Below are 23813 nucleotides of genomic sequence, written 5' to 3'. Positions count from 1 at the left end.
CTTACCCCAGGACCCCCCTCCAGGCGTGTGGCAGGGGCCAAGCTGGAGGTGCCCTGGTCAAAGCCATGGCCCAGCGCCTGGGGCCCCGGGGCCCATGCCCCACCTGAGAACGGGTCTGTGCCCCCCTGCCCAGAACAGAGACCAGTCGGGGGAGGGGGGAAGAACAAAAACTCCAACCTTTATTAGTAAGACGAGGCACTTGAAATCTCGAGGGGGGGGGTGTTGGACTGTGGGGGCAATAAATAGGGGGGCTGGAATGTAGGGTACACGCAGGGGCCCAGCACACTGCTGCCCCCCACTCCCTGCAGGGGCCAGAGATGCACAGGAGGGGCAGGTACATATGCCCCCTTCCCCCCCACCATGGGGCAGAAACAGCCAAGAGGCGGGTGGGCAGCGGGGGCCAGCGCTCTCAGCAGCTGGGGGGGGAGGGGAATAGACCAAGGCCCCCGTGTGCCCCCTGCTCGCTACCGCAGACGGCCCGTGCTGCAAGCAGGGGAACGAGGGCAGGGAAGGGGCCCTGGCTGGCGGGGCCGCAGGTGTGACCCCCCCTTCCCCACCCCGATGACACAATGGGTCTATCCAGGACATCCAGGCTGCCGGGGGGCAGGAACCAAACCCACCAGCGCCCTGTGGTTGGGCTGTCCCCTGCTCCGAGCCAAGGGGGCCGGGTCGGGGGGGTCCTTGTCCCCCAGCTGGGCCCCCCCTACGACTCATGGGGTCCCTTCTTGATGCCAAAGAAGCTGGAGGAGCGGGGGGGCGGGGCCAGGAGCATGGGCGCCTGGTTCTTGTGGGTGATCCTGATCTGAAAGAGAGAGAGTGGGGGGAGGACGCGCTGGAGGGGGCCCTGGGCCAGGCTGGGCTGGGGGTGGGGGGGGGCCCTTCCCCCAGCTCCGGTCGCACAAACACCCCCGCCGGTTCCCTGGGAATGCATCTGCCCTCCCCCCAGCACCTCCCGTCTATGAGGGGTGGGGGGGGGTTCCAGCACCCCACCCCCATGGCTCCGAACTGCACCAACCCCGGCCCCATGCGACCAGCGAGCAAGGGGCACCCAGGCCCCACACCCTCTCCCAACGGGCCGACTGCCCTGGCCCCCAGCAGCCCAGCCCCCCGCTCCCCCAACGCCAGGCGGCCCCGGCTTCCTTCACACCCCATGATGGATTGGCGGGGCGGGGGGGGGGGTCTATTGAGGCCTCTCGCGGGGGCTGGGAAAGCTGCAGGGGGCCCGGCTCCCCACCGCCGGGGGGCGCAGGGGGGACCCCGATACGGCTCCTTACCGTGCAGGGCGGCTGCATCCAGGGCTCCCCGTCGATCTGCATGGGCAGGCACTTCAGGGTCCTGTGGAGACCCCGGTGTGAGACAGGAGCACCCCCCCGGCGCCCTGCAGGGGGCTGGGACCTTCCCCAACATGTGGCGGGTCCCAGGAGCGGGAGGCCAGGCCCGAGCCTGCCTCCCTTGGTATCATGGGGGGCCGACTGCCCCCAGGGGACCTCCCCCTCCCGCTGCCCCGGCGCCCCCCCGGTGCTCACCGCAGCGTGATCTCCGAGCACTTGGCCAGCCGCTTGCCTGCGCTCTTCAGGCCGGTGTAGATCTGCCCCATCTCGATCACGCCCTCCAGCCCCACCACTTCCAGCCGCCTGTCGCTCAGGTCTGTGGGGAGGGAGGGGCCGTCAGCGCTGGGGCCCCTGCTGCCGGGGGCCCGGGGCCAGGGGATGACTGAGCCCAGCCCCCACACCCGGGTCCCCCCCAGCCAGCTCCGTGGGCCGGGGGACGCGTCTTCAGTGAGTGGGGCTGGTCAGTGGGCACCAGGGGGTGGGGGTGCCAGGGGTGCCCCTGCTCTGGGGAGCTGCCCTCCCAACCCCCACATAGGCTGCTGTGCCTTTAAGGAGGCGGGGCTCTAATGGCTCCACCTAGTGGGCGGGGCCAAGGCGGAAAAGGCAGGTCTGGGTTGGGGGCGTCCCTGTGCTGGTGTTTATGCAGAATTAGCCTGAAACCTGCCTGGGCCCCGCCCCCCACCTGCACCTCAGACGAGGCCCCGCCTCTGTTCCACCTGAGGCCCCGCCCCTAACTCCGCCCACCAGATGCCCACCTGCCCCCCCCCCCCCGGCTCCGCACCTTGCACGCAGGTCTTGAGCGTCTCCGGGTCGGTGACGGCCTGGGGCTGGCTCCCGCCGCCCACGTTCCGGGCCTCGCCCAGCGGCTTCTTGGTCTCGCCCCAGAGGTTGGAGCCGCCGTGCATGCTGGGGATGTTGAGGACGGCGACCCCCGACAGGGCGCCGCTCAGGTCCAGGGGCTGCCCACAGCACTGGGGGGGGGGGGGCAGAGCCCTCGTTACCCACCGGGGACCTCCTTAAACCAGCCCCCACCCAGCGCTCGCCCGGCCCATGCGCCAGCCCTGGGCTCTGCCAGCAGGGGGCGCTGGGGGGGGCAGGAGCGCCGGCTGGGGGGGGCTCCCAGCTCCTCCAGCCCTGGGCTCTGCCAACAGGGGGCGCTGGGGGGGGCAGGAGCACCGGCTGGGGGGGGGGGCGGGGCTCCCAGCTCCTCCAGCCCTGGGCTCTGCCAGCAGGGGGTGCTGGGGGGGGGGGGGGCAGGAGCGCCGGCTGGGGGGGGAGCTCACCTCAATGGTCAGATATTCCTTGAGCTTTTTGCAGGTGGCGAAGATGGTCTCGGACGTGGCAAATTCAAAATACCAGAGTTTGTTCTTCATCCTGGAGAGGAACCAGAGCCCCACAAACCCCGGTGGAAAACAGAACAAACCAAACCACAGAAGGGGGCGCCGTGGGGAGTGCGTGCCCGGCTGCTCCCGTCCCAGCAGGGGGCACCGTGGGGGCAGGGCACCGGTGGGCGGGAGGGGGGGGGGGGTGCCCGGCTGCTCCCGTCCCAGCAGGGGGCGCTGTGGGGGGGCAGGGTGATGGCTGTGGCTCCCGGCCCATCTCAGCAGGGGAGGTGTCGGGGGGGGGGGGGGGGGGAAGTCACCAATATGATGGCCGAGGACCTGGCTACGGACCCAGAGTCGGTGCCCTCCAAGGGCCCCCCAAGCCCCAGCCAGGATCCACATGGACACCAGGAACCCCCCAGGAGACAGCCCCTGCCCCCCCACCCGCTAGCCTTGCCTGGCTGGCCCCCACCCACCAGCCTGCCCCAGGCCCCACCCCGTGCTCACCGGCTGTTGAATTTCTCGGGGTATTTCTCCCGCATGAGGTGGAAGCGGTGAGCAATGGAGGCGTCCTGGGGACGAGACAGACGCAGTCAGAGCCCAGCAGCGCCCCCCCCCGGCCCCCGCGGTTCCTAGGCTGGCCAGACGGGGGGGTATGCCGAGTGGGGCTCTGCCCCCTCCAACCACCCCGCCCCAGTGCCCAGCCCCCCGGCCGTACCACGCCGATGGAGAAGTAGTTGTTGATGATCTCGTAGGGGACGGGGTCCCCCTTCTCCGCGGGGTTCTCGGGGGTCACCTGCACCAGCCACCGGTCCATGGGCAAGAGGCTACTGCTCTCCATGTCCTTCAGGATCTTCCGCAGGTTCTCCCCGTCGTAGCCTGAGGGGGGCAGGGGTCAGTGCCAGGTGCGGGCAGGGGGCACCTGGCTGGACGGGGCCATAGGGCTGAGCTGGGGGGGGCCAGGCTAGGCAGCCCCAAAGGCCCAGCTCCCCCCCCGGGTGTCACTCACCTCCTCCCCAGCGCAGGCACCGCGCCAGGTCGTTGCCGGTCCCCAGCGGGAGCACGGCCACCGGGGGGCGCCGGGGCAGGTTGGCTTTATCTGCAAGGAGAGGGGGATGGTCAGCGGGGGGGGGGCCCAGGCTCCTTGGCCCCATTTCCTGCCCCTCCCCCCTCCTGCTTCCACCTACCGATGGCGTCCAGGATCCAGCCCACGGTGCCGTCCCCCCCACAGACCAGGATCCGGAAATCCGGCACGTCCCGGAAAAAGTTCAGCCTGAGAACAGAGACACGGAGCTGGGTCAGCACCGGGGCCCGGACTCCCCCCCCTTCCCTGCCAGATCCTCCCCAAGAGTTCATTAAACCCTGACCCGCCCTGGGGACCCCCCAGCTCTGCCAGTGCCCCTCACTCCCGACCCGCAGCCCCTGCTAGCCCAGCCCTGAGCTCCCCCCGACCCCCAGCTCTGCCTGTGCCCCTCACTCCCGACCCGCAGCCCCTGCTAGCCCAGCCCTGGGCTCCCCTCCCCCAGCTCTGCCGGTGCCCCTCACTCCCGACCCGCAGCCCCTGCTAGCCCAGCCCTGAGCTCCCCCAGACCCCCAGCTCTGCCAGTGCCCCTCACTCCCGACCCGCAGCCCCTGCTAGCCCAGCCCTGAGCTCCCCCCAACCCCCAGCTCTGCCGGTGCCCCTCACTCCCGACCCGCAGCCCCCTGCTAGCCTTGCCCGGGGCCCCCCCCAGACCCCCAGCTCTGCCGGTGCCCCTCACTCCCAACCCGCAGCCCCTGCTAGCCTTGCCCTGGGCCCCCCCCAGACCCCCAGCTCTGCCGGTGCCCCTCACTCCCGACCCGCAGCCCCTGCTAGCTCAGCCCCAGGCTCCCCACCCCTCCAGCTCTGCTACCCCAGCCCTGGGGGCCACCACACCCCTCACTCAGCCGATGCCCTTTGACCCTCGCCCCACCCCATTCATGCTGTGGAGCTGCCCTGTGGTGTTGCAATGTGGGCAAGAGTCCACTAGGGGGCAGAGCCGAGACCCACCAGCGAAAGGCCGCAGGGCCCCGAATTCTCACTCACCCGGGGGCCGGACCCCCCTTCATCAGGTTGTAAACCTGCCGCGGGTTGAGGAGATACTGGAACTTCCGGAGCACCCTGGTCATGGAGACGAGGGGAGGGGTTCAGGAGCGGCGCCGACAAGCCTAGAACCCACCAGGCATCGCCATGGACACCCCCGCCCCCCCCCCCGGAAAGTCTAGATCAAAGGGGGGTGCAGGGTAGCCTTGGGGCCGGGGGGGGGGGGGCAGCTGTCCAGGGTATGTCCATTAGACCAGGGTGTAGCAATCACATCATGGTAACGAGACTGTCGCCCGGCAACCTCGGAACAACCCTCCCAAACCCGCCTCCACCCGTCACACAAGATGGGGAAACTGAGGCCCAGACAGGCAGAGAGACTTGCCCGAGGTCACACAGAGAGCTGGGAAGAGAACCCAGGAGTCCTGTGTGACGAAGTGGGACCGTTCTTAATGTTTCCTCTGAATACTGTGTGGCTGCCTCAGTTTCCCCTATGCATTTCTTATGTCTCTAGGTGGTGGGGAAAGGCCAGTGCGCATAAATCCCTGACACTCTGTCTCCCTGGCAACAAATGGCCAGGGCCCCTTCCCCCCCTGCAAGGAAATAGCTAAAGGTGAACAAAGAGATCAGGTGACCTCCTGACCCAGGAAAGAGACAAAGCCGGGAGAAGGAGGGGCTGGAGGGGGTTTCAGAGTTGGAGCTACCTGGGGACTAGGAGTGAGGGCGGCAGACGTGGGTGTCTGGCTCTCTGAACCCCAGAATGGACCCGGCCGAGGGGTCCCGTTCGCTGGACCTACAAGTTCTATTTTAGACCGTGTTCCTGTCATCTAATAAACCTCTGTGTTACTGGCTGGCTGAGAGTCACGTCTGACTGTGAAGTGGGGGGTACAGAACCCTCTGGCTTCCCCAGGACCCCGCCTGGGTGGACTCGCTGTGGGAAGCGCACGGAGGGGCATATGCTGAATGCTCCCAGGAGAGACCCAGGAGGTGAAGCCGTGTGAGCGTCTTGCCCTGAAGACGATCTGCTCCGAGGGAGAGGAGGCTCCCCAAAGTCCTGCCTGGCTTTGTGGGGAGCAGTTCCAGAGCAACGCCCGGGGACTCCGTGACATCCTGCCTCCCCCCCCCCCCCATGTCTAACCATTAGACCCCACCCTTCTTGCACTGCCCGAGTCCTGGCTCCCAAGAGCCCCCTCTGCTAGACCCCCCCCTCTTACCTCTCCCCCTGTTTCCCGCCGCTCTTGGGGTTGACGAAGACCAGGAGGGGGTGGGTGTCGGGCACCGGGATGATCTGCAGAGCGGGGGAAAGGGGAAATGAAAGGAGGAAACACGAGCGAGTCGCGAGCGCTGGCCGGAGCAAACCGCAGCCGGGTTCCAGCCGCCGCCGCACGGCCGAAGCGGGGATCCGCGGCGCGTGCCGAGGGCTGGGGGCGGAGCAGGGCAACGCCTGGGCGCGGGAAGAAGTGCACGTGGTGGGATCTGCACCTGCCCAGCGGATGCCAAGTGCACAGGCTGGGGCCAAGTTGCATGGTCACCTTCTGCCACCAGAGGGAGCCACTGTGCCCTGTATGAGCCAATAGTGAGCGCCCTCGGTGTGTATGGACCACTGTGAAGGGGGGTCGGGGAGCCTGGGGGGGGGGGGAGCCCGGGGCTGGGCTGGCAGGGGCTGCGGGTCGGGAGTGAGGGGCACCGGCAGAACTGGGGGGACCCAGGGCTGGGCTAGCAGGGGCTGCGGGTCGGGAGTGAGGGGCACCGGCAGGGCTGGGGGGAGCCCACGACTGGCAGAGCAGGGGGCTGCGGGTCAGGAGTGAGGGGCACCGGACAGGAATAGCTGACCTGGGGCGCAGGGGGGTTGTTACCTCGTTCTGGGCAGGGATAAACTCCCTCATTTTTTTAAATCCCGGCCCCCCCCCCCCGCCCGGGGCCCTGCCGTGGGGCCTCGCCCAGGGTCTATTGGCGGTGGCCGCGCCCCGCCGGTGCCAGCCGAAGAGCCGCGCGGTTGGGGGGTCGCCCCCACTCACCCGCAGCGCCTGGCCCTCGGGCGTGGTGCAGGGCTGCGGCGTCTCCTCCACCAGGGTCCCGCCTTCGCTCTTCTGGCTGTTCTGTCTCTCCTGGAACCCAGAGCCGGGGCGTCAGCTGGGGGCAGGGGCCCGGAGCCCTGGGAGAGGAACCAGCAGCCCCCAGGGGCACCGTGGGGTCCAGGGGCGGAGCTGCTGCTTTGGGTTCAAAGCCCAGTGGGGCACAGAGCCCCTCAGCGGTGGCCTCTGGTCCCTCCCCAGCGTGGGGCAGGGGAACTCCCCAGCCTGGCGGCGCCCGGACTGGGCCATACAGCCCTAGCCAGGGGCTCGGGGCTGGGCGCGCCGCCCGCGGGGACGCACTCACCAGCACCACAGGGTAGATGGCCGAAGGGGGCAGGATGTGGTCCCGCAGGGCCCCGCAGTCGCAGGTCGGGGGCACGCTGGGCTGGCACTCCTCGTGGATCTGGGGGAGACGGGGGTTAGCGCGGCGCATGCTCCTGGCCCCACCCCCCCGAAGCCGCCCCAGCCCCCGGCCAAGCGACAGGGGCACCGGGGGGGAGAGGGGGGGGGTCGCACCCACCTTGAGGTGGCACCAGACGCAGTGCAGCCCCGTCAGGCTCTGGAAACTCTTGATCTTCTTCTGACACTTGTCGCACTTGCTGGCCTCGCAGCCGCCCTTCACCCACACGTGGCTCTGCGCCTGGGGGGGGGCAGCAGTGAGCTACGGGGGGGGGGAACCAGGACGCCTGGGTTCTCACCCGGCTCTAGGAGGGGAGTGGGAACTGGTGGGTTAGAGCAGGGGGGGGCTGGGAGCCAGGATGCCTGGGTTCTCTCCTGGCTCTAGGAGGGGAGTGGGTGCTGGTGGGTTAGAGCAGGGTGGGCTGGGAGCCAGGACTCCTGGGTTCTCTCCCGGCTCTGGGAGGGGAGGGGAGTCTAGTGGTTTACAGGGAGGTGCGGGAGGGCTGTGAGTCAGGACTCCTGGGTTCTAGTCCCAGAGACTGTCAGCCCATCAGTGGCAATTCCCTTCCGCGCGCCGTGCCTCGGTTTCCCCGTCTGTACAATGGGGTCGGCGAGCACGTGGCAGGCGCTTGGGGGCGGAGGATGGTTCTGGGGACCAGGCCAGACAGACCTGGGGGGTCCCTGCCCCCACTCACGCTGGTGTCCTTGCGGGACTTGGCGTAGGTGCTGATGCAGCTGAGGGGCGCCCGGCGGGCGCAGCGCTCGTGGGCCGTGAACTTGCAGACTGGAGGCAGAAAAGGCAGGTTAGTGACCAGGGAGGAGGGCACGAGCTGGCCAGGGGCGGGGCTTAGCTGCTCCTCTAGCCCCACCCCCATTCTCCCCCCCCCAGACCCCCTTAAAGGTCCTGCTCAATGATTGGCTGGGCTTAGAGTGGACCAGCCAATCACACCTGACTGGAAGGAGGGGGGCGGTGGTTAGGCCACTGCCCCGCCCACTGGGCCACCAACAAGCCAATGGCAGTTTGAGCAGAGGACACAATGCTGATTTGCTTGTTTCTCATTGGCTGAGTGAGAGGTGGGCGGGGTCGCCCCAGACTGAGCCCCCCCCCCCAGGCCCACACTACTCACAGCGCCCCCTGGGCACCTTTCCCTGGCTTGTGACCATTTCTCCAGGGGGGCCGAGGTGGGGGGGATCCCCCTTCCCTGGCCATGCCCGTGTCAGGGGGAGGGGGGCGGAGGGGGGGGCCGTGCCCGTGTCAGGGGGGCAGAGGGGATCCCCCACCATGTCCATGTCAGGGGGAAGGGGCAGAGGGGGGCCATGCCCGTGTTGGGGGGGGTCAGAGGAGGCCGTGCCCACGTCGGGAGGGGTGGAGGGCAGGGGGGACCATGCCCGTGTCGGGGGGGCAGGGGGGACCGTGCCTGTGTCGGGGGGGGGTCAGAGGAGGCCGTGCCCACGTCGGGAGGGGTGGAGGGCAGGGGGGACCATGCCCGTGTCGGGGGGGCAGGGGGGACCGTGCCTGTGTCTGGGGGGGGTCAGAGGAGGCCGTGCCCACGTCGGGAGGGGTGGAGGGCAGGGGGGCCGTGCCCGCGTCGGGAGGTGGGGGGGGCCTGTGCCCGCGTCGGGAGGGGTGGAGGGCAGGGGGGCCGTGCCCGCGTCGGGAGGCGGGGGGGTCAGGGGGGGCCGTGCCCGCGTCGGGAGGTGGGTGGGGGGGCTGTGCCCGCGTCGGGGGGGCGGGGGGGGCCGTGCCCGCGTCGGGGGGGCGGGGGGGGGCAGGGGGGCTGTGCCTGTGTCGGGGGGGGGGTCAGAGGAGGCCATGCCCATGTCGGGAGGGGTGGAGGGCAGGGGGGGCCGTGCCTGTGTCGGGGTGGAGGGCAGGGGGGCCGTGCCCACGTCGGGAGGGATGGAGGACAGGGGGGCCGTGCCCGCGTCGGGGGGGCGGGGGGGGGGCCGTGCCCACGTCGGGAGGCCGGGGGGGGCCGTGCCCGCGTCGGGAGGGGTGGAGGGCCGGGGGGGGGCCGTGCCCACGTCGGGAGGCCGGGGGGGGCCGTGCCCGCGTCGGGAGGGGTGGAGGGCCGGGGGGGGGCCGTGCCCGCGTCGGGGGGTGGGGCGGGGGGGCACTCACAGGTGCAGCACAGGCCCTGCTTGCGCAGCCCGACCAGGAGGGTCTCGCAGACGTTGCAATAGACCGGCCGGTTAAAGTGCTTCAGCCGCCACATGTGCTGCCCGTCGTCCTTCATGTTCTGCGGGGAGAGAAGAGGGTCGGGGGGGGCAGCGGGTCGGGGGGGGCAGCGGGTCGGGCGGGGCAGGGGGCCGGGGGGGGCAGGGGGTCGGGGGGGGGGCAGCGGGTCGGGGTACACGGAGCTCACTCACTTCTCCCCCAGGGGTGTGGGGCTCACCTATGGGCCGTTACCCACTTGTGGTTACCACTGGTTGGGGGGGGGGGAAATCAGGGTTTGTGGGGGGTGCCAGGTCCACAGGACGGATCGGGATGGACGTAGGGAGCTTCCCCCCAACCCCCCAGTCACACCCCCGGCTGCTCCCCATCTTCCCAGTGGGGATCCCCATTGTTGGAGGGGGTCAAATTCCCACACAGCTCAGAGCATTTCTGCCCCTCCCCAGGATCGCCCCCCTCCACCCCCCGGGATCCCCCTGGGGATCGCCCCGCTCTCTTCCCCCCACCCCCCGGACTCACCACTTCCAGGCCCAGCAGCACCAACAGGGGGATGGTGGTGACCCCCCCCCCGCAGCCACTCGGCCAGCGACACCGTCCCACTATCGTCATAGTCGATCTCCTTCATCATCTCCTGCAGGATCTGGGGGGGGAGGGGGGGGACAGGGACATGGCTCAGGGGCTCCAGGGGGGGGGGTTGGCGAGCCCCCACCCAGCAGCCCCCCTCCAAGAAGCCCACGGGCTCAGGGCAGCCCCCCCACCACACGCTGCCCCCTGCAGTGCCCATGGGCTGGGGCCTCTCCAGGCAGGAGGGGGCAGGGCTGGGGCAGCCCCACCCACCCCACGGCGCCAGCCCAGTACTCACGGGTTTGAGCTCCGTGACGTCCCAGTCCAGGTACTCGGCCACTCGCATCATCTGGGTGATGATCCGATCCACCTCCTGGGGGGGACGGGGGGAGAAGAGAGCGGGTCGATACCGGCCCATGGGGGGCAGAGCGGGTCACTATCGGGCCATGGGGGAGAGCAGGGCTGGCAGAGTGGGGCAGTATTGGGCCATGGGGGGGCAGAGCGGGTCAGTACCAGTCCATGGGAGGGGGGCAGGGCTGCAGGGCTGGCAGAGCGGGTCAGTACCAGCCCATGGGGGGGGGCAGGGCGGGGCAGTAGCAGTCCATGGGAGGGGGGCAGGGCTGGCAGAGTGGGGCAGTTCCAGGCCATGGGGGGGGGATGGCAGAGCGGGTCAGTACCAGCCCATGGGGGGGCAGGGCGGGCAGAGTGGGGCAGTACCGGCCCATGGGGGGGGGCAGACGGCCCCCCCAGGGATGGTGCACCGGGGATGGACCCGTCACTCAGCCCTGAGGCCAGAAGCACCTGGGGGGTCCCTGGAGAGGTTGGGGGGGGGGCAGAGTCCTCCCTTTGCTGTGGGGCCAGACCCAGAGATGGGGGGGAGGGGCTGCTCCCGGCCTCTGCCAGGCCCGGGGGGGTTCTGCAGGGGCCAGGGGCTCAGAGCGGGCAGTGGGGGGCACTGGGGTGAAGGGGACACTGATGGGGGGGCTGGGGTCCCCCTCAGCCCCACGGCACTCACCGAACTGTCCAGCAGGCCGTTCCCATCCTTGTCGTAGAGCTTAAAGGTGACTGGGGGGGGGGAAGAGAGTGGAGTCAGTGGGGGGACCCCAGCCAGGCCCAGACCCCCATGGCCACCCCACCCCCACCCTAGGCCAGACCCGTCCAATCCACATCCTAGCACAGCCTGTCAGCCCCCACCCCTCTGGTGAAAGACGTCTGACCCCTCCCCCAAAGGTCTCCCACAAGCCCCCCGCCGTGCCCCCCCCCCCCCGCACTGCACCCCAGGGCCACCCCCTGCCCCCTTAGGAACCCAACTCAGGTCTGAGCCCGAGAACTGCCCCGAGCTCGTCGCCTCTCCATGGGATGGGGCGGGTGGGACGTGCCATCCCCCCCCCCCCCTCCGTCGTCGTTCCCCAGACTCACACTCCAGCTTGTCCTCGGGGCGCCCCCCCTCCAGCAGTGAGAAGTAGCAGGAGACGTCATTGACACAGACCAGGCCGCTGGCTGCAAAGGGACAGAGCCGGCGCTGAATCCTGCAGCCCCCCTGCCCCACATGGGACCCAGGAGTTCGGGCCCCGAGGCCCATTCACTCTTCAGCTTCAGCTGCAGCCCCCAGCCCCAGGCAGCCTGTGACCCACGTCACCCCCCTCCCCAAGGCTGGGGGGGGCCCAAGGCACAGGCCCTCTCCTCAGTCCAGCTCTGGCCACTGCAACAAGCTGGCTAGCAACTGCCCCCTGCCGCTTGGGATCAGAACTGCTCTGCTGTGTGTCATATCCCCCGTACAGTCAGCATCTGATGGGGATTCTCCTCCAGCTCAGCCAGGCTGACGGAGCAGGCGGGGCCGGTGCACGCCCTTACCTGGCTGCTCCCCGAGGCCCGGCTGCTGCCCGGGGCCCTCCCCAGGTGAGGTCTGGAAGGACAGGAAGAGGTGCTGGCAGAGCGTGTCCGAGATCTCCTCGGCCTCCAGGTAGCTCCTCATAAACAGCTTGAAGCCCTCAAAGTCGATCGACTGGGGGGAGGCAGCAGAGAGGGGGGCAGTTAGGGGGTGTCCCGGGCTTGGGGGGGCCCTGCTCGGGGCTCTGGGGTCAGACTGGGACCCCCCTGGGTGGCACGGGGGGGGGGGGGCGCATCGGGCGGACTCACGTCTCCCTGCAGGTGCTGCACCAAGGCGCCATCTCCATAGAACTCCTGCAGCACGTCCTGGACCTTTCTGCTGCTGTCTGGGGGGGGAGAGACGGGGGGGGGGTCAGGGTCCCAGGCTCCCCCCCCCCGGCCTGGAGCAGACGCTGCCCAGACCTGGGGCCAAGCCCTCCCCCTCCCTCAGCCCTGCCCGGGGGGAGGGGGGGGGAGCTGCATTTCTGCCACCGTGACCCCCGCCCTGCTCTGGGGGCAAATCCAGCCACTCTACCGCCCCCCCCCACAAGCTCCCTAGCCTTATGGAGGGGCCAGGTCACCCCCCCCGGCAGGAAAGCAGCCCCACCTGCAGGCCTGGAGTGTTGGTACCAGAGCAAATCCCCAACAGAGGCGACCCCTCCCCCACCACAGAGCCAGTGGGACCGACCCCCCAGCACAAAGTGGGGTGTGGGTGGGCTCAGCTGCACCCCCTGTGCCGTCCTCCCCCCGCCCGGGGCCCGATCCTGCTCCCGCCAGAGCAGTGGCAACTCTCCCCACCACCCCCCGCCCTAGGCGGGGCCCAGACAAGTGGGTCTGCGGGGGGGGGCGCTCACTGGTTGGGGGGGCCCTTCCGCTTGGCGCCCTAATGCCCTGGGGGCAACGGGCTGTCCCCACGGGGACCCCCTACCGCAGCCCCCCACCCCAGGGCAGCGGGACCATGGCGAGGGCAGGGCCGATTCCAGGGGGCTCTGAGCCCGAGTACCTGCCCAGGAGGGGGGGGGGGGGCAGCGGGGCTGCGGGGAGGGCCAGTTACTCACAGTCAATGTACTTCTGCAGGTGGGCGAACTCCTCGGGGCTCAGGGTGGCCCATTCCTTGCTCTCCGACATGATGCTCTGGGGCCTCCGGGCTGCGGCTGTGGGGGGGGAGTTAGAAACTGAGACACCCGTGGGGGGGTGACTGGGGGGGGACAACAAAAGGAGCCAATGGGAGCGGGACCGCAGAGCACGACGGTGCCCGGGCGAGGTGCCGGCGAGAGCGACGGGGGGCTGGGCAGTGCCCCTCGCAGATGAGCTGAGCCGGCACATTCCCCGACAGAGCCAACCCGTCTCCAGAGCAGCGACCGCCTCCCCCAGGCAAGGCCAGCCAAGCCCCCGGCCCCCCAGATCCATCAGCCCCCCGGTATCCCAACCGGGGGGGCCTGTGCTGGGGCTGCCGGGAGCCCAGCAGAGGAGGCCGGGCTGGCACCCATGGCAGTCGGGGATGGGAGTGGGGCCTGATCCGCCTCTTCTGGACCCACTGCTGAGACCCCCCAGCCCCACGGGCTCTTAAAGGGATATTACCCAATTACCGACTGGGGTGGGCTGGCCGCCGGCCGGCAGACGGGGGCACCATTTGCCCCAGAGCAGCCCCATGGCCAGCGCAGACACCCCGGCCGGCTCCAGCGCCGCAGGGATCCGCAGCGGGACACCTGGGAGGCGCCGGTGCCCCAGCAGCCTGGCACGGAGCTGCTGGCGATGGGCAGCGGGGTACCAGCGCTTTATACCTCGCCGCGGGCGGCCACGCTGCCGGCTCTGCTCAATATTTAATGGTGCCAAGTCACGGCTGGGGGGAGGTTTGTGGTTCTCCAATCGCGGCTGTGAATTGGGGATGGGGGGGGGGAAATCGTCTGATTCAGAGACACGAACTGGGGGGAGGGAGGTGGGACTTGGCAACAGGCCAAGCTCTTCTAGGTGCCGGCTGGGGCCTGGGGCGCTCGGCCGAGTGGGCTGCAAACTGCGTAAGGACCGGCTGGGGGCCAAAGCCTGGGGGGGGCTGAGCAGCATGGGGGAGGGGCCACCGCTCCAGGCCTTCCCCCCCCAGATCTTGAGTGGCACTGTGCCCCCTGCCGCATCCAGCCCTGTTCCCAGCTCTGGGCCGTGGGGTCTAATGGTTAGTGCAGGGGACTTAGGAGCCAGGATGCCTGGGTCCCATTCCTAGCTGTGCTGCTGACGCTCTGCTGACGGCCCCTCTGTGCCTCAGTTTCCCCCTCAAGGGCTAATAGAGCACTGAGTGCTTGGAGATCCTCCCGCTCAGTGGGAGCCAGGGGGGGGCCCCCTGCTCCAGGGCAGCGTTTTCCCCAGGACTCGCGCCTGCCAGAGCCCCCGCCTCACTCCATTAGGGGGATGATTTATTCATGTTGATACCGATCTCGGCGCACACCTGGGAGCTGCCGGCTGCGCTAAGTGCTCTGAGGTCTCTGCGGGGCAGGGAGAGGACGGGACGTGCCGCCCCCATTAACGCTAATGGGGCTAATCCGAGCACGGCCCCCCAGGGCCGCCAGCCCCCTCGCAGCCTAGACAGCAAGTCTGAGACCCGAGAGCGGCTTGGATGGTGCCCTCACTCCCGACCCACAGCCCCTGCTAGCCCAGCCCTGGGTCCCCCACCTCTGCCGGTGCCCCTCACTCCCAACCCGCAGCCCCTGCTAGCCCAGCCCTGGGTCCCCCACCTCTGCCGGTGCCCCTCACTCCCGACCCGCAGCCCCCTGCTAGCCCAGCCCTGGGTCCCCCACCTCTGCTGGTGCCCCTCACTCCCGACCCGCAGCCCCTGCTAGCCCAGCCCTGCCCCCCCCAGCTCTGCCGGTGCCCCTCACTCCCGACCCGCAGCCCCCTGCTAGCCCAGCCCTGGGTCCCCCACCTCTGCCGGTGCCCCTCACTCCCGACCCGCAGCCCCCTGCTAGCCCAGCCCTGGGTCCCCCACCTCTGCTGGTGCCCCTCACTCCCGACCCACAGCCCCGGATCCCCCAAACTGTCAGTGCCCCTCAATCTCAACCCCTCAAGCCCCTGCTAGCCCAGCCCTGGCCCCCCAGAACGTGGCCCTTCAGGGTGACGGGCTATAGAACAAGAAAATCAGTCACAAAGGACTGTATGAAGGGAAGACATCGCAAGGACAAGCTGGAGCAGTAACTCACCCGCTAGCCAGGCCAGGCTGACGGCCACTAGCGCAGCTGAAGGGGGGCAGGTCTGGGCTGGCAGGGGCTGCGGGTCGGGAGTGAGGGGCACCGGCAGAGCTGGGGGGGGGCAGGGCTGGGCTGGCAGGGGCTGTGGGTCGGGAGTGAGGGGCACCGGCAGAGCTGGGGGGACCCCAGGGCTGGGCTAGCAGGGGCTGCGGGTCGGGAGTGAGGGGCACCGGCAGAGCTGGGGGGGGGCAGGGCTGGGCTGGCAGGGGCTGCAGGTCGGGAGTGAGGGGCACCGGCAGAGCTGGGGGGGGGCAGGGCTGGGCTAGCAGGGGCTGCGGGTCGGGAGTGAGGGGCACCGGCAGAGCTGGGGGGGGGCAGGGCTGGGCTGGCAGGGGCTGCGGGTCGGGAGTGAGGGGCACCAGTGGAGCTGGGGGGGGCAGGTCTGGGCTGGCAGGGGCTGCAGGTCGGGAGTGAGGGGCACCGGCAGAGCTGGGGGGGGCAGGTCTGGGCTAGCAGGGGCTGCGGGTCGGGAGTGAGGGGCACCGGCAGAGCTGGGGGGGGGCAGGGCTGGGCTGGCAGGGGCTGCGGGTCGGGAGTGAGGGGCACCAGTGGAGCTGGGGGGGGCAGGGCTGGGCTAGCAGGGGCTGTGGGTCGGGAGTGAGGGGCACCGGCAGAGCTGGGGGGGGGCAGGGCTGGGCTGGCAGGGGCTGCGGGTCGGGAGTGAGGGGCACCAGTGGAGCTGGGGGGGGCAGGGCTGGGCTAGCAGGGGCTGTGGGTCGGGAGTGAGGGGCACCGGCAGAGCTGGGGGGAGCAGGGCTGGGCTAGCAGGGGCTGTGGGTCGGGAGTGAGGGGCACCGGCAGAGCTGGGGGGAGCAGGGCTGGGCTGGCAGGGGCTGCGGGTCGGGAGTGAGGGGCACCAGTGGAGCTGGGGGGGGCAGGTCTGGGCTAGCAGGGGCTGCGGGTCGGGAGTGAGGGGCACCGGCAGAGCTGGGGGGGGGCAGGGCTGGGCTGGCAGGGGCTGCGGGTCGGGAGTGAGGGGCACCAGTGGAGCTGGGGGGGGCAGGTCTGGGCTGGCAGGGGCTGCGGGTCGGGAGTGAGGGGCACCAGTGGAGCTGGGGGGGGCAGGGCTGGGCTAGCAGGGGCTGTGGGTCGGGAGTGAGGGGCACCGGCAGAGCTGGGGGGGGCAGGGCTGGGCTGGCAGGGGCTGCGGGTCGGGAGTGAGGGGCACCAGTGGAGCTGGGGGGGGCAGGTCTGGGCTGGCAGGGGCTGCGGGTCGGGAGTGAGGGGCACCAGTGGAGCTGGGGGGGGCAGGGCTGGGCTAGCAGGGGCTGTGGGTCGGGAGTGAGGGGCACCAGTGGAGCTGGGGGGAGCAGGGCTGGGCTAGCAGGGGCTGTGGGTCGGGAGTGAGGGGCACCGGCAGAGCTGGGGGGAGCAGGGCTGGGCTAGCAGGGGCTGTGGGTCGGGAGTGAGGGGCACCGGCAGAGCTGGGGGGAGCAGGGCTGGGCTAGCAGGGGCTGTGGGTCGGGAGTGAGGGGCACCGGCAGAGCTGGGGGGGGCAGGGCTGGGCTGGCAGGGGCTGCGGGTCGGGAGTGAGGGGCACCAGTGGAGCTGTGGGGGGAGCCCAGGGCTGGGCTGGCAGGGGCTGCGGGTCGGAAGTGAGGGGCACTGGTGGAGCTGCTGGGGAAGGGCACAAAACTGGGGGCACTAGCTAGGGAGGGGGACCCAGGGCTGAGCTAATATGAGCTGAGGGGCTAACACTCAGGACAATGAAAACGAAGGAGGGCCAGGAGCCAGGACTCCTGGGTTCTCTCCCAGCTCTGGGAGGGGAGTGGGGGCTGGTGGGTTAGAGCAGGGGGGGCTGGGAGCCAGGACTCCTGGGTTCTGTCCCCAGCTCTGGGAGGGGAGTGGGGGCCGGGGTTTAGCTCTGCCAACCTTCCTGTACCCCGACTGGTCCCACCCCCTGTTCCGTTAGCTCCAAGGCCCTGCAGTCGGGGGGGCTCTGACTTTGCCTCATTCCCAGCCCCGCCCTTCCATCCCAAACATGTGACTAACCAACCCCCAATTCCCCCCCCCCCCCCCCCGGGCAGCTGCTCTGGGCCAGCAGGGCCAGGAGTCCCCCTCCTCCCACGCTGTGGGGCCGGCTCCGGATGGGGCCAGTGGGGGAGGGGACGACAAAGTCAGTCCAAGCCCTTCAACAAAACGACTTCTGCTTTCGGTGGATCCATTTTTAGAGCAGTGTGGGCGGGGGGGGGGGGGGCACGCCCACAGGGATCCCCCAGGCAAGAAATGACTCCCCCCCCCCCCGGGTAAACATGGGACTGTCCCGGGGCAAGGAACAAACCACTGGGACAGGGCGGGGGGGGGGGGGGAGAGGCAGGGTGCCAGTGCCACCTCCCCCAACATACCCACCCGGACACGCCACCAGCACCCTACACAAACCTCACCTCCCTGTGCTCCCCCCAGCCATGCACACGCCCCCTCGGTACATGCCCAGCCGCTGGGGAGCAGGTAGCCGCTCAGCACCCCCCCACTTTCACGCAGGGGGTTGGGCTTCGAAGGCGGCTTTGCTCAGTGCCCGCCCCCAGGGACCCCCCGGGCGAGGAGGGGCAGGAAGGAAAGGGGGAGGCGTGAAATGCGGCCCAGGCAAACGGCTCCTCCAGGCCGAGCTGCAGAGATCCCAGAGGCCTGGCTGGCTCCCCGCCCGCCCCCGGCTGGATGAGAGTCCCCCTGGCAGCTCCCGGCCCTGGGGGGGAAGTGGGGCACTGAGGCAGCCTGGCTGCACACCGAGGGGGGGGGGGGGCGCTACGGGATATGATGGGGCTTCCCGATGCCTCACCGGGAGGCTGCTGTCGATGCAGCCCCCAGGAGGCGAGTTTAGTGGGTCCTCAGCGTCACCCGCAGCCCAGGGATGGTGCAGCTGAGCCACCTGTGACCAGAGGGAAAGTCCTGCCTGACCCCAGCTGGGGCACAGGCTGTGCCCTGGAGCATGAGGGTTGCCAGCCCCCTGGGAGAATTCCAGCCTCGCTCCTCCAGCCGGCCTGGCCTTTCTGTCCACTCACTTCCCCCTTTGCCCCCAGAATATCCTGCAGCAGTGACTTCCACGGGGCAATCCGTGAGCTCTGAGCCCACATCACTCAGAACCTGAGCAGGGAAGGCAGATGCAGCCACAGGGAGGGTGAGGGGCCGGGCGCTGCATCTGACTGAAGAAACTTAGCGGCAAAGCTAATAAACCCTGTTGTTAACGGGGCCGTGAACCTCCTCTAGCGCCTGCTGGATGCACGTACAGCCCTGATAGGATCCTGCTCCCCCACCCTTTATAGAAGGGAAACTGAGGCAGAGCGGTGCTGCGACACAAAGCGAGCCAGCAGCACTACTGAGAAAAGAACCCAGGAGTCCTGGCTCCCAGCCCCCCTGCTCTGACCACTAGACCCCACTCCCCTCCCAGAACTAAGAACAGAACCCGGGAGTCCTGGCTCCCAGCCCCCCTAGCTGTCAGGAGGAGGGCAGGCGCGCTAGGCCATGGGTAAGGGGCACCGACTCCGCCCTGGACACATCCCAGTGATCCTGAGGTTACCGAGTCCTGCTAACTCCATCAGCGGCGCTAAATTTAGCTCGGCTCCGCCTGCCCCGGCTCCACCAGCCGAGCGCGGCAAATGGAAACCAGATGCTGGGAGAAGCCGCTTGGGGTTGGAGGCCAAAGCTTAACACCTTGATCCCCAGGGGGCGGCCGAGCAGGGGGCCCGGCCCCCTCGTCTGGCCCTGCCCAGCACACGACTCGGAGAACCCTCGGCTCTGACCCAGCCCCGCTCTGCCCGGCCCCGCTACTGGGACGCCAATTGGCTACACGCGCGGGCTCAGGCCAGGGAGGAGAGAAGGGACACCAGGGACCCCCACTGCAGGCCTCAGCCCCCCCCCCCGGCTCCCAGTGACCCCTGCTGCCGTCTAGCCAGGCTGGGAACCGGGCGATCCAGGGAAAAGCCCCTCCCCACGATCCTTTGTCATGAGCGGGGCAGCGCTGGGGGGGGGCTCAGACACCTGCTCCCCTCCCCAGGACACCACTGAGCCTCTCCTCGCCAGCCCCATCGCTCCTCGTGGGGGGGCACAGCAGGGCTGCACCCCAGCCCGGGGCGTTATCCCAGCGTGACGGAGGAGATTTCATGCTCGTGTTGCCGACAGACGCCACCCAGCCGATTTTTGGCAAGGCGGCTGACGTGCTAACAGCCCCACCCCGCCCCCCCTTGGCATGGGGCTGCAGCTTCCCAGCCTGGGAGGGGGCAGCTCCCCCCGCTACTGTGCCTCGGCCTCCCACCCCCAGCACCCAGCAAGTGCCACAGTACCTGGGAGCTGCACAAGGCAAGTGAGTGCTGGCACGGCGGGGGGGGGGGGGGAAGACGGGACACGGGGGGGACCATTCTTAGCAGCCCCTGTCCCGCAGCCCCCTGCTAGGCCAGCCCTCTCCCCCCAAGTTCCACCAGTGCCCCCCAATCCTGGACCCAAAGTGCTTTGTAAACACGAGTTGTTACTTTAGCTTCACAGCCTCCCCGGAAGGGTCCCTGCTTTCCAGATGGGGAAACTGAGGCAGAGAGGGGCAAGGACTTGCCTACAAGCGCCCGGAAAAGAACCCAGGAGTCTCGACTCCCACCATTCTCCCTCTGGGCCTGTGCCCCCCCCGCCCCCCTGGCCCACGCTCCCTGGCTTGGTGCCAACGCACGGAGCAGCCCCTGCTCCCCATCAGCCAGTGCTGGGCAGACAGGGGGTGGGAACGCCGGGGTGCTGGCCCAGGCTGGCAGGCTCCCTGCCCACCCCCTCTGGGATTCCTGGCTAATCCCTTAATAGGTTCCAGCTGCCCTTAAATGCTTCCCGGGCTTAGCCGAGCTGCAGGGGGGGGGGGTGAGCCCTGCATGGAGGAGGGGATGGTCCAGGACTCGGCAGGGGGCCGCCCAGCCATGCAGGAGGGGTGGGAATGTCAAGGGAAAGGTTCAGTGCCCTGCTCTGGGGCTGCCCCCCGATCCAGCTGTCCACCCCACGCTGCTTAGCCCTACCCATCCCAGATGGGCAGCTGGCCCCCCTGCCAGGAGCCTGGGCACTGGCTGGCCCCCACCCTTGCTCCAGCTGAGCTGCCAGCCCCCACCTGACTAATGGGAGGGGGGGTCATCCCCCCCAGGCTGGTCTTATAGGGACAGCACAAGGAGAAGGTGGTTGAGCTCGGGGGAGGGGGGGGGCTGGGAGCCAGGACTCCTGGGTTCTAGCCCCAGCTCTGGAAGGGGAGTGGGGGCTAATGCATGGGGAGGGGGCTGGGAGCCAGAGACTGTCCATTTTAACTCACTCTCGTGGACACAAGGGAGCTGCCCCAACCCCGTCTGGAGCGGCCGAGCCAAGCAAAAGTGGGTCCGAACTCCGCCTGGCAGCCGGCTCCCTGCACAGCTCTGAGCTCCCCGGCTTCCCCGCCAGCCCAGCCATCGGCTCTGACGCAGCCCCCAGCCGGATCCAGACACCGCGAGTCGGTTACTCCCTGCCATCGGCAGGCCAACACCCTGCGTCCCCAGCGAGTTCAGGCCTGTAGAACCAGCAAGCCTGAATGAAGGAAATGCTCCTGCCCTGGCCCCACGAGGGGGCCAGCACCCGGGGCCAGCGGCGGGCGGCGACTTTTAACAAGTGCCTTTGGAGCGTCTGCTGGTGCCGGGCCTCTCGCCCTGGCGTCTGACTCCGGGGGACCCTGTTCCTAGGCAGGGGCAGGGCGAAGCCCTCACTCACTGCACTCCCCGTAGCCTAGGGCCTGGCCTGCCTCCCACAGAGGTTACAGCAGCCCCAAGGCAGCTCTAAGTAACACGCTGAGTTTCTGGGGCCCTGGGAAATGGGGGAAGTCACCACACAGGGCCCTGATCCCAGCTCCATACTGGCTGGGGAGGCCCTGGGGGTGGGGGGGGAGGCCCTTTCACCCAGCCACAAGCTGAGCATCACCGAGACCCCCCCACCCCCACCAGTGAATACGGCTCTCCCCTCCCCTTCACTAAGGTAGGTTCTTGCTTCATCCCTCTCTCTGCAAATGCCCCTCCCGCCTCGCTTCAAAGCAAAGCCCCATTGGCCTCCCCCCGCCCCCGCCCCCAGAGCAACGGGACAGTCTAGGCTGCAACTCCCCAAAGGAGTTAAGTCAACTGGACCCTGCACCCCCTCCCGCCTCAGCACAGTCAGAGGGATCCAGTGAGCCAGGCCCCCTGCTGCCCCAGTCCCTCCACACGACCCATAGAAGGGATGAGCATGGGGGGGGGGTCCACCCAGCCTTGGGTCCCCCCCAGCGTGGCATCCTGAGCTGGGTCAGTGCTTGGATGAGGGAGGGCCAAGGAGCCTCCGGCCCAGTGGGGGCTGGCGCTGCCCTCAGACCACCAACCACCGCTCTGTCGGGCCCTGCCTAAACAGCTGCTGCGCCCCACCCCAGAGGTGGCTGCATCTCCGTGGCGGAAGACGACCTGTCTATAGCCAGCGCTGGGGGAGGAAAGGCGCTCGGGAATCACGTTATTGTTTGTCCACCTTTCAGATCTTGGCAGGAAGTTATTTTGTTTTCCTTAATTAACAATCACTCTGGCGGCAGGTTGTAAACCCCCCCGCCCCGTGTCGCTCAGAGCTCTTGGGTAAACGTGTACTTTGGCACATGGCTGGAGCTGGGCCCTTTAGCACAAGAACGCAGGTGGATGTTGCCTCTCCGGTTGAAGGAGAATTGCTGGGGGCAGGACAAACCCTTCCCCGCCCACGCGCCCGCCCGCAGCGCTGCTTTCTCCCCATGGATTGTGCCAGGCTCCAGACACGACAGCGTCAACAGAACAGGAATCACAACCCCCCGAAACTCGCCCCCCGGATCAATTAACTGAGGGGGGGGTAGGCCTGGGAGCCAGGACTCCTGGGTTCCATTTCCCCTGGACTCACTCAGCCTCCCAGCGCTGACAGACGGGGCCCGCCCTGGAGGTCCAGTTGCGACACATGCACCCTGGCGGTGAGGGAGCCGGTCCGGCCGAAGCCCCAACCTGGCCCAGGAAGGATGTTTTCCCCCATATATAAAAGTTAAACAAGATGGCGGGGCCTTGAGTCACGGGGCATCACACACAGAAACCTGCCTCCGAAATCCCAGGGGAGGCTGAACCCCTAAAAAATCTAGGCCCCAAGGAGCTGACCCTCAGCTAGTGTTAACCAGCAGCGCCCCCCATGCCACCGAGCGCCGGGCCCAGTCCCCCGGCTCCCGCACAACGGAGATTCGCTGGGCTCTGTAGTTAGCAGAGCCAGGGGTTGCCGCATGTAGGTTTGATCCCAGCCGGATTAGGCCTTGGGGGTCAGAGATTCACCAGCCGCGCCTGGAGCCAGAGCTCAACACCCAGTGGGCTCCGGATTTGGGATGGGGGTGCTCCGCCAGGGACTTTGCTGGCCCCACGCAGGCTCATCACCTCAGACGGGGTCTCCCCCTGTGCCCTGCCTCGCTGGTCCCCCTAGCCAAACCTCTGCCCCTCGCTACACTGCCCCCCGCCTGCCCCACCAGCCACCCTCAGCCAAACGCCCCAGCACCCCCTCCTGTGCGGCCCCTTCCCCTCCCTGCAGACCCCCAGCACCGCGACGGCTCCTTCGTGGCAGCTTGGGGTAGGTGGGGAACGCGGCACCGACCAGGCGGGGGAAGCCAAGGCAGACGTGGCACGCTTGGTACAAACCCGGGCACGGCGCTCGGGATTGCAGAGTCCTTGGGGCAGGGGCCACCCGTGGGCTATAAACGTACAGTCCGGGGGGAACCAGGGGACCCCTCTGGCCCTGGCCTTGCAGGACGGTGGAGCACAGGATCTAGGGGTCTCTACTGGCCAGGCACCCTATGAATGGGTGCAAAAGCCCAGACACCCTCCCCCTCCCGGCAGCCCCCCCAGGGCAGGACGGATTGAACCAGCTCGGTCCAGAGGGTCACCCTGGGGCCAAGGCGGGGCACAGAGAAGCCCCTTCCCCTGCCCGGAGCCGGGCACTGCAGGGATCGGGTCACTCGCCGGAGCCTCCCCGGACACCCCGAGCGGGGAGCGGCCGGACCCGGCTCCTCCTCCGCGGGCGCTGCGGGAAGGGGAAGACCCGGGAGCGCAGGGATCCCCCGGGACACCGCAAAGTTTCTTTGCCCCTCGCCAGCGCCGGGGGCTGCGGAGCCGGGCGGGGGTCCCCGGCAGCTCCGTCCCCCCGGGCGCGCCCTACCTTGTCCGGAGCTCGGCAGCGCGGGGCGAGCCTGGGGCGCCGCCCGCCCGAGCCCGGCCCCGCTGACATCACAGCCCGCCCCGGCACCTCCCCTCCCGGGGCCCCGGCACCTTCCTCCGGCACCTCCCCTCCCGGGGCCCCCGCACCTTCCTCCGGCCCGCTCCCCTGCGGTGCGGCGGCAGCGAGGCGAGCTCCGGGCGATGCGGGCAGGTTCTCCCGAGCCCCGCGGCGGGTTTGCGACGCCCCCTCCCGGAGCTCTGCAGAGCCCGGCTGCCCCCAGCCCGCAGCCTCCTGCCCCGGGAGGGGTGGGGGGGACACACTTAAAGAGACAGCAGCGCACTGCACCAGTCTGCAGTGAGACCAAACCGCGCAGAGTCGCTGGGGCCCCCCGGGCTCCCCCCCCCACCTGCTTAGTTCCTGACAGGGGGTAGTTAAAGCAAGAATCCAGCTGGGGAGGGGCTGGGGCTGGCCCGCTGCCAACAGGACTTTTCTGGACCCCCCACTGTGGGGCACCCCCCCCCCGCCTTGGCCTTGAACCGCAGGGCTGGGGGGGGGGATTAGGGGCCAAATTCAGGGGTGGCACAAGCAGCTCTGACTTCAGTGCCGGTGTGTGTGTGAGGTGGCACCAGCGGCACAT

General features: G+C 69.2%; 1 protein-coding gene across 1 annotated transcript; it reads right to left on the bottom strand.

Moving 5' to 3' along the window:
* Window positions 1–158: 158 nt before the first annotated feature.
* DGKA (diacylglycerol kinase alpha) lies at window positions 159–23499 on the bottom strand. Its single transcript, XM_065575861.1, is given in 25 exon segments — window positions 159–802; window positions 1275–1335; window positions 1527–1647; window positions 2113–2302; window positions 2615–2705; window positions 3161–3225; window positions 3372–3532; window positions 3663–3752; window positions 3841–3926; window positions 4719–4793; window positions 5927–6000; window positions 6731–6820; window positions 7092–7190; window positions 7308–7427; window positions 7882–7970; window positions 9309–9426; window positions 9879–9926; window positions 9928–9999; window positions 10222–10296; window positions 10939–10988; window positions 11343–11423; window positions 11778–11928; window positions 12063–12139; window positions 12851–12946; window positions 23323–23499. Coding segments are annotated over 24 exon segments (2253 nt in total). The 5' UTR covers window positions 12921–12946; window positions 23323–23499; the 3' UTR covers window positions 159–703.
* Between the last annotated feature and the right edge of the window lie 314 nt (window positions 23500–23813).

The sequence above is a fragment of the Chrysemys picta genome, chromosome 22 (genome assembly GCF_011386835.1).
Source record: "Chrysemys picta bellii isolate R12L10 chromosome 22, ASM1138683v2, whole genome shotgun sequence".
In the NCBI taxonomy this organism is placed as follows: Eukaryota; Metazoa; Chordata; order Testudines; family Emydidae; genus Chrysemys; species Chrysemys picta.
The sequence above is the reverse complement of the archived record's forward strand: the minus strand, read 5'-3'. Positions and strand labels throughout refer to the sequence as shown.